At 37.5% G+C, this 9,884-nt stretch overlaps 2 protein-coding genes across 2 annotated transcripts; one reads left to right on the forward strand and one right to left on the reverse strand.

Moving 5' to 3' along the window:
• The first annotated feature begins 379 nt into the window (after positions 1–379).
• LOC123989090 lies at positions 380–1,462 on the forward strand. Its single transcript, XM_046289790.1, has 2 exons — positions 380–716; positions 791–1,462. The coding sequence occupies exons 1-2, from the start codon at positions 537–539 to the stop codon at positions 1,460–1,462; spliced, it is 852 nt and encodes a 283-aa protein (XP_046145746.1). The 5' UTR covers positions 380–536.
• Positions 1,463–2,152: 690 nt separating this feature from the next.
• On the reverse strand, positions 2,153–3,671 carry LOC114882277 (putative nuclease HARBI1). The gene is made up of 5 exons (XM_046289791.1): positions 3,359–3,671; positions 3,098–3,284; positions 2,906–3,015; positions 2,631–2,839; positions 2,153–2,541 (listed from the first exon to the last, which is right to left on the reverse strand). The coding sequence occupies exons 1-5, from the start codon at positions 3,665–3,667 to the stop codon at positions 2,256–2,258; spliced, it is 1,101 nt and encodes a 366-aa protein (XP_046145747.1). The 5' UTR covers positions 3,668–3,671; the 3' UTR covers positions 2,153–2,255.
• Positions 3,672–9,884: the final 6,213 nt, after the last annotated feature.

A 9,884-nucleotide genomic window follows, 5' to 3' on the forward strand; every position in this document is an offset into this window, starting at 1 on the left:
TTGAGCGAGCGATAGACAGAGCCTAATTTATTAATAAAAAAAGCCAAATTTATTAAGAACAATTCTGAAATATGAACACAAAATAACACAAAATTAAACTAACCACTGAAATTATTTAAAAATAACATGTAAATGTAATTCTTTGTATTGATTATGAATCCTAAACTAATCTACAGCGAATTCAGCGATCGCGGTGTAGTGGCGACAAACGTGTTGCCATTCTTTTTATATTTCATTTGATATGTTAGCGACGGCATATTTTGGAGCCTTGTCCAAAGCAATTAGCCAGGCGCTATTGTGCTTTCGTATCATTTATGATAGGGACCAGTGCTGGTGACCAGGTATCAGGTACCAGGTATGAAAAGACTGTTCATACGAATGTAGAATGCGTAGAAAAGGCAAGCAGCCCGACACTGTATTGCTAAAAATGTTGGCTTTTTCGGAGTGGGGAAGGCATTGCCTTTTGGTAAGAAGACTGTGATGAACCCCACGGCACTTACCGTACAGCCGTACATACGAAAGGAATACTGGTAACAATGGCTACTGTGAAGAAACATTTCACCGATGTCGAGAAAAATGTATTTGTGGCATTAGTGAAAAAGTTCGCGCACATTATCGAAAACAAAAAATGTGACAGCAGCACATTGAGGCAAAAAGAAGAAGCGTGGCAGGAAGTCACGCAGCAGTATAACATGTTGGCTGTGGTTTCATGCAAGGTTTGTAGAATAAACGATATTATTACGTGAAACTTGATTCTGGGACACCCTGTAATATAAATTTTATTTTTCAGAGGAATACTGTACAATTGAAAAAGATGTGGAGTAACATGAAAGCTACGCAACGAAGCGCGATCATGAGGGAAAGGCAATCCCGAATGGCAACAGGGGGAGGATCGGCAGAACCGGCAGCCGAAATAAACCCTGAAATTGCGGAGATTGTGCCATCATTGATGCAGAATGCACCAACTATTTTCTCTTCCAATAACACAGAGGAAGAGTTGACGAACAGACGCGAAGAAATATTTAGTGGAGTTTACATTTTGGACGATGTTGAAGTGGATGAGAATCCAATTTGTATAGATATGAGTCAAGGAAGTGGAAATGTTACAACGGAAGCTACTGATGAGGGCCGTGAAGAAAATTGTTATAGGTCCCTACAAAGTAGAAATGTAGAAATTGATGAAATCGTGGACAGCGCGCTGCAGCGAAAAACGCAGAAAGCAGGCACTTCCACCGCTCCAAAGACGGATTACGATGAGAGGAGATTAAAATTCGAGCCTATAAGACGAACGATGAAGAGTGAAGAAGAGTTGGCTGATCTGAAACTGCGGCACGAGCAACGAAAAAATGATTTGGAAATGGAATTTTTAAAAAGGAAATATGATTTCGAAATTCGTGCCGTAGCCGCAGCAGCAGAGAAAGCTGAATTTCAATTACAACAACTGAAAGGTAATAAACATTAAGAACAATCTTTTTAATAATTCATTTATATAAAATTTTCTAATTTTCTAATACGTTTTAATTTCAGCCTCCTCTCATCATGATCCATCTTTGGAGCGGCGGAAGTGATTGGTCTTCGACGCTGCGATCAACGGTTTCATCAATTTCATCCTTTTGGTAATCTGGGGAACGATTACCAATATCACAATGACCTTCTTCATGGCCCTCATCATTAATTTCCGTTGTAATGTTTGTACTTCCCTGACTCGTATCTATACAAATTGTATTATCATCCACTTTAACATCGTCCAAAATGTAAACTCCACTAAATATTGCTTCGTGTCTGTTCGCCAACTCTTCCTCTGTGTTATTGGAAGAGAAAATAGTTGGTGCATTCTGCATCAATGATGGCACGATCTCTGCTATTTCTGGGTTGATTTCTGCCAATCGAGATTGTCTTTCCCTCATTATCGCGCGTCGTTGCGCAGCTTTCATGTTACTCCACATCTTCTTAAGTTTATAATCATCATTAGAATTATTTATGTTTTATTATTATGAATTAAATAAAAAAAGAATTTATAATAACAAATTACTGCTTTCTTTTTCCACATCCCATCTCCGTACCGATTCAAAATATATCGTCGAAATCTCTCTAAGGTGTACGTTGTGATAGGACTGAGGATGAGGGTATTGTAATAAATAAATTAAATCAATTTGAGCCGAAAGAATAACAATTATTTATTGGCTCGATAGACACAATAAGGGGAAAAAGCCTTACGGCATAAAAAACCCCTTATTACATTACATTGCAAGTACTTAATTAAACATACGGGCAATGAGTGCTTCACGTGTAGCAAATCCATCAACGCCATTATCATTTTCCATGTTCCATGTATCATTTTCGATTTCAATTTCATCTTCTTGAACAAGAGTGTCATTGAAAATGAGGGCTAAATTGTGCAACACAGCACATGCAACTACCGTTGTTGTGGAACATAATAACTTCGTTGTTAAACCCCTTGACAGACATGGAAAACGGCGCTTCCAAACACCGAATGTTCTCTCTACTATTTGTCGGGTCCTGATCTGGATTTCATTGTACCTGTGTCGATCAAACCATTTAATGTTAATTTGTGCATCAATCAGTCGAGTAAACAAGTACAGAAACAAGTAAAACAGTATCAGTATTACCTTATTTCTTCTTCAGTCTGGGGATTCCGCAGGGGTGTCATAAGAAAAGGCAGACATGGATATCCACCATCCCCGACAAGGATTCCATCTAATTCTCCCGTCACATATCGCATGTGTAATCGGGATGTACGGAAAATTCTGCTATCATGAGCACTGCCAGGCCACTCTGGTACGATATCCAAAAATTCCATACAAGGACCCACGACAGCCTGCATTTATATTAATATAGTTCATTTCAATGAATATTGGGTAAAATAAATAACTTAATGACATACCTGAACATTCAATGAAAAATATCCTTTTCTATTCCGGTACATTTCTTCCATGTTGTTGAATCTGGATGCCGTTAATCTAATGTGGGTGCAATCAATAGCGCCATCCACACCTGGTAAATCAATTACATTGTATACATATGTATGTATGTATATGTGTATATAGAAAAAGTTATAATGATATAAAATCCACACCTGGTAAACCAATAGCTCCGTTTCCGTATCCCAGATTATTGAATAACCTGCGATTTTGAGTGGAATTGTCCGGATCCCTGGGAAACTTAATATACTCCGTCATCAGACTGCCTATTAGTGAACTCACCCTAAATACTATGCGGGAGACTGTGGGCTGAGAAACATTCATCGTGTCTCCCAGAATAAGCTACAATTACAGTACAGATAATCTTTATTTTTTTCTTTTAGGAGTAGTGATACTGATATATTTATATGACTTACTTGAAAACTTGCAGTAGCATAATACCGCAAACAAATTAAGAGCTGCATCGCAGGAGGGATCGGTAAACCGCGATTATTACTTTTCTGTAGCCCTGCTTCAATTTTAGGCAAAATTCCATTTAAAACAGAGTCTTTCGTGAAACGGTAGCGTCTACGGAATTCTTCCTCGTCAAAACAATCAAACGGATCACTCCCGTCTCGAATGTATCGCCTTGATATTTCTGGATGTTCATTCTGGATGTCCTCAATGTCCTCAATGTCCTCAATGTCTGCAATGTCCTCGATATCATCGATATCCTCGAAGTTCATTTTGTATTTAATCAAAATAAATTGTTTAATACACCACAATAACACCTTCAAACGCGTGCTCAAGTCCTCAATATCGTCGACTTAAAAATCTAACCTCAATAAAGCCAAATAAGAACTCGTTTTCTACAAATAAGGCGGACTTATTCGACTATGAATTCATAAGATCTTAAGACGGTATTAAGCATCGACTGTGAATCTACACCGATAAGCATTTACTTTTCTAAGCAAATGTTTAAGCTCAGATTTAAGACGTTGCTTATTCGGCGACTGTGAATCTAGCCGAGACGTCTTAAGTACGTGTTTAAGCCCAGCTTAGAAATAAGTTGCGACTGTGAATACCGCCCTATACCTTCACGGTATCTCATTCTTTATTTTCTGTTTCTTTTATATCACAGTGTATTGTGCTGGTTATTTTGCTTGCACATTACACTTTACGGCCTGCAGTTTACACTTTCCCATTTTCTTTTCTTGATCCCTTATTTTGATTTGATTCATTTTATTTTATTTTATTTTATTTTATTTTACTTTATTATCCCGTAAATTAGTATTAGTCAATAATATTTAATGGCTTGCTTGATTGGTTGTATGTGATTTGTCCGATTACATGCGTTGCTACATGCGTTGTTGATCTTTATTTTATTCTAATCTCGATTTTGATTTTGATTTCCATCTTGATTTATTTGGTTAAGTGTCTTATGTTATTTGTTTCATTTAGCTTATTTATTTACTCGGCCTCTCTTTCCTTGGCGGTTTTCTGTTATTTTCGGTGCATTTGCACAATTTGTAATTTGTTTTCTGCACCACGATAATGTGCTAGCACAGTGTGTCCTGCACTCCGCGCAATCTGCGGGTTTTGCACGGGTTGATTTGATTTAGCTCATAATTGTTATTAATCTAGTTCGATGGTTGGTCCACTTTCTTTATAGTTTGTATTCATATTTATGTTTATGTTTATGTTTATATATTTTATTCATATGCATATTCATATTTATATGCTTTGTTTTGGTCCAGTTTATTTACAAACATGAATGATTTATATAATAAATGATAATCGTGGCCTTGACTTACTTATTAATAAATTTATTTAATTTATTTATTTTGCTTTGGGCCATCTTAAGTTTTATTTGTTACCTTTGCTTCAGTATAATTACCTTTACCTTCCGCGAATAGCGTAGTATCGGACTTATCTTGGTGGTAAGTCTGATGGTAAGTATGGTTTCCTAGGATTGCGCGGCTGCACGATGGACAGTTCTATAGTCGGTAACTGTCTAACGGGTAACTGGCGCGTGGTGGGCAACCACTGCGCGGCAGATAATTTGTCTGTCGATGACCGTTACGGAGTGAACGGCCGAGTATTATATGGTAAGTAGAATGCTTTTGTCTATGCAAACGCTTGAGGGCGCGTGGCTTCTGTTGTAATCTCATCATTTAAATATTATTTAAACTCTCTATTTATTTATTTATTTATTTATTGTATTCTTATATTATGTAGTAGTATGGTGTTGATTGAACCATGCAGTTTACGCTTGATTTGTTTATTTGTCATTTTATTTACTTACCTTTATGCACTATCTGGTTGTCAATTTTATCTCCTATTTGCATTTGCATGGACAGAATCAGTTGCAACTTGCGAATTGTGAATTGTGAATTTGATTTATAGTTTGTAATTTGTAATGAATGGTTTATAAAGTTACAGTGGCTGAGACAATAATCTACAGTTATGTTGGTTGGAATATAATTCACTTGTTGCATTCATTTATTCATTTGTTTTACTTCTACATTATATTACATTATGTGGGTCATGCTGTTACGCGGTACACACTTTACATTTTACACATTTTCTCTATTTTCTCATTATTTATTTACTATTCATTCATTCATTTGATATGATTGATTAAATTATACATTGATTTGATCTGATTTGAGTCGGTTTCTGACGAATTTTCTTCTGGGCTGCTACAATGCTTTGTTTGTTCTTCTGTTCTTTTCAGGAATCATAGTGGTCGTGAGGGTATACGGTTCCTGTTAATGATGTCAGTATTTATACACTTCAATGATTTTATTTCACCTATACTTTGCCTTGATATCATTGTCATTCGATACTGATCTTTCTTTTCTTTTCTTTCTTGTTTTTCTTCTTTTATCCTTGTTCTTCCTTCATTCTTCTCTTTACATTTCCATTCTTGTAATTGCTGTCTACTCTTACTTGATTATTTTATTTGTGTCACACCTGTCGTTGCTTTATTTTATTGTCTTTTGGCCTGCCGACTGCTATCAGTCCCCTATTTATGGTTCATTGCCTCCATCTGATCATTTTGTTTCTCCACCATCTTTGCTTGTTAATCGCGTTCGAGGTCGTGGCTGTGTAGAATGTTCCTGCAAGCAAATTTGAGCAACTTCAATAATTCCAGACAATAGTTTCAATTTCAATTAGTGGTGCTACGTTATGCTCACCATATATTTATTTTCTTCATTTTATTTTCATCTTCTTCTTATTCCCAGTGATCTTCTCTGAAATATGGTACTTTTCCCATAAACTGATGTGATAGGAATGTATTATGTATTATATTTAACGTTGGTGATAACGTCATCAATTGGCCTGCTCAATCTTGTTGATCATCTACCAAGTGCGTCTGTTCATTGTAGGGTTGCCTGGTGACACGTGACACAGTCTACTAGTTTAAATAATCCTAATGGACCTTCATCTACATTATCTTGGTTATCTTGGCCTCTCAGGCGGGATTCTCAACTTCGCTGGTTTGAGCGCTTCATGCAAGCTCTCAGTTTACTGCTTATTATTGGTAGTTTTCTTTCAGTCACCACGATAGTTTTAACAGATGATTATCAGGAACTTCCTGTCACGCATGCATTTATTTATTATTATTATACTGCGCATATATGGCGTACCCTTTCTATTGTGGTGATTTTGTGTCTTGTCTTTTCATTTTGAAGTGATGCGTGTGCCTACTTTGCATTAGAACCTGCTGTTTCTGGTCATACTCTATATTTTACCTTTTACTACTGACAATAATTAGTAGCATTCTATGTTTTACTTCTTTTCTCTTATGACTGGCATTTGCTATCTGCTATTGTCTGGCATCTTTTACTTTACGTTTCACATCCTTGATTTATTTTTATTTTCATTTCAATTTATAATTCATCTTGAATTTTATGTTAACGATGTGATTATATTGTGTACTAGTGTTAAATAACAAATACTCTTTACTATTATTCTTCTTATTCTTTTATTCTTCTCATGCTGCTTGGTTGCTTGGTTGTATGTTTGACGTTTGAGGTTTTGTAGGTTATTTGCTTTTACTTTGCTTTTACCTTGCTTATGTGAAGTTCACATATGCTCGCTTGCTTATTCACTTACTATGCTTCTTATGTCTAGTTCACATGTTCTCATGTTCTTATATTATATAATATTATTTATCAATGTTTATTACTGACTCTTTCTCTACTTTAACTGTTTCATTAATTGCTCAATTGCTCAATTGCTCTGTTGCATTAGATGCATATATATGCTGATTTTCTGATTTGTTACTTACTTACTTACTTAATTACGTTTAATCACGTTTAATTAGGTTTATTAGGTTTATTATGTTTATTGTTATTGTATTCATCTGCCAGCTGTTATTTATGGTCCATCTATGGGTCTTCTATTCAGGGGCTTTATGGGCTTATTGATTTATCATTCATTATTTATGGTTGCATTTTGGGGCATTTGAAGGGCTATGCTGGTCATGAGAGCGTTTGTGTGTGAGTGTAAAGCATGTATGGGACATGTCATCGAGGGTTGCAGCGTACGAAGAGGTGGCGCGGTCACGCCGGGATGGTGTGATCCTTGAGGATATCCCCCCGGTGCCGACCGTTGCCGAAGAAAAATATGTTCCTGCCTCTGCAGGTCGGCGTGATGACCTCAGGGATAAGGCACATCATCAGCAACCTACCAGGCGGATGAAGAGGGGCACGGTCAACTGTGGAGATACGATGTCCCTGTCCTGACCGTGTTGAAGAACAACCCCTGTCCTGGCAATAGTGCTAGGTAGGCGAAGAGGTGGCGCGGTCACGCCGGGAAGGCGCGATCCTGGAGGATGCCCCGGTGCCGATCGTTGCTGAAGAAAAATGGCCTGTCCTCGTAGCAGGACAGGTGGGCGTGATGACCTCAGGGATAAGGCACATCATCAGCAACCTACCAGGCGGACGAAGGGGGGCATGGTCAACTGTGGAGATACGATGTCCCTGTCCTGAACGTGTTGAAGAACAACCCCTGTCCTGGCAATAGTGCTAGGCAGGCGAAGAGGTGGCGCGGTCACGCCGGGAAGGCGCGATCCTGGAGGATGCCCCGGTGCCGGCCGTTGCTGAAGAAAAATTCCTGCGTGTATTTCTCAGGTTTAAAATGTCCTTACCGCTAGATCGGAGGTGCAACGGCGTGGATCCGCAGATGCCCCATGTTACATGGCGTTTTTGCGGGAGGACGGAATAATGCGAAATGCATTGAATTGCCAAAACGCCGTTGTGGCTGCGTTGGTAACCTGTTATATATCCCAAAGTATGAATAGGTACTGGCGGCCCACGTTAGGGGAGAGGTTTTAGTGGGTAATATATCCAGCCGCAGGACTGTCCCTTCAGAACTACCTGCTCAAGGTCGCCCCTCCGGGGTCGGGTTGCCAGGTTGCCCCCTTCTGGGGTTGCCTCTTTGGGTTTGCCCTCACCAAACGGGCGCCAGGCTGCCCCCTCAGGGCGGGTATGAGTCCCACACTGCCCGGGCCCCCTCTAGCCGAATAGACGAAAGGGGAACCAGCCTGCGCGTGCATAAATGCATTTCCTCTTCCATAAAACAAAAAAAAAAAAAGGTTAGGTTAGGGTTAGGGTTAGGGTTAGGGTTAGGTTAGGTTAGGTTGGGTCAGGTTAGGTTAGGTTAGGTTAGGTTGGGATTCCCGCATGACGCGTCGAGGAGAGCGGACATGTTTTGTAATCGCTCCGCGGTCAGATTTGCAAGGCGGTGGATAGTTGCTTAGATATTCGCGTTTTTTGTTAAAATCATTTTTATCGTTTGTTCGGAAGTACTAATGTGTCGTTTTTCAATTAAATATTGTATTAATTTATTAATAATCGTTAAAACGTGTTGTGCGTGTTACGCGGTATTTCGATGCCGTGTTTCCGGTGTCCGTGGTGCTAATTATAAACATTTGACATTATTTAAGGATAACTCTAATTAATTATGAACGTTTCGTAGTGTAATTCCGCGTTTTTTGAGTGATTTTGTGATTAATTTTGTTAAGGAAGTGCGTGCAAGAACTGACAGGTTTTCAAGATGGCCGCCGTAGTGGAAGAAGGACAGACGGCTGCACGCGCGGCCAGGGCCTTGGATAGAAGAGGACAGACGATGTGAAATTGGGTCAACGGTTTGGTGACGTACTAGTTTATTCTTTTATTCTTTACTGTGTTTATTCACTTTATTCACTTTATTCACTTTATTCACTTTATTCACTTTATTCACTTTATTCACTTTATTCACTTTATTCACTTTATTCACTTTATTCACTTTATTCACTTTATTCACTTTATTCACTTTATTCACTTTATTCACTTTATTCACTTTATTCACTTTATTCACTTTATTCACTTTATTCACTTTATTCACTTTATTCACTTTATTCACTTTATTCACTTTATTCACTTTATTCACTTTATTCACTTTATTCACTTTATTCACTTTATTCACTTTATTCACTTTATTCACTTTATTCACTTTATTCACTTTATTCAACTTATTCACTTTATTCACTTTGTTTATTCACTTAGTTTCGCGTTTATTTGCGTTTCGTTGAGTGATTTAATTATTTAATTATTTAGTTATCTGACTGATCGGCTGTTCAATTTATTCAAATTTAAATTTTATTACCCATTTACTCATTTGCTGTGCTTGCTGTCTCTTCGTCTGATTGTTATTTATTTATTTACTTATTTCCTATCTCATATTCCGAATTTCGTACTTCACCTTTTATTTATTCATTTATTACCTATTTCATATTGCATATTTCATGTTTTATCATCAAGCGTAGTTAGTTTGTTTGTTTATTTTATTTTATCTTATCTTATTTTATTTTATTTTATTTTATTTTATTTCATTTTATTCTATTTTATTTTATTTTACCTTATTTTGTTTATTTTATGTTATTTCATTCATTTTATTTCAACTCATTTCATT

This window comes from Osmia bicornis, unplaced genomic scaffold (genome assembly GCF_907164935.1).
Source record: "Osmia bicornis bicornis unplaced genomic scaffold, iOsmBic2.1, whole genome shotgun sequence".
NCBI lineage: Eukaryota > Metazoa > Arthropoda > Insecta > Hymenoptera > Megachilidae > Osmia > Osmia bicornis.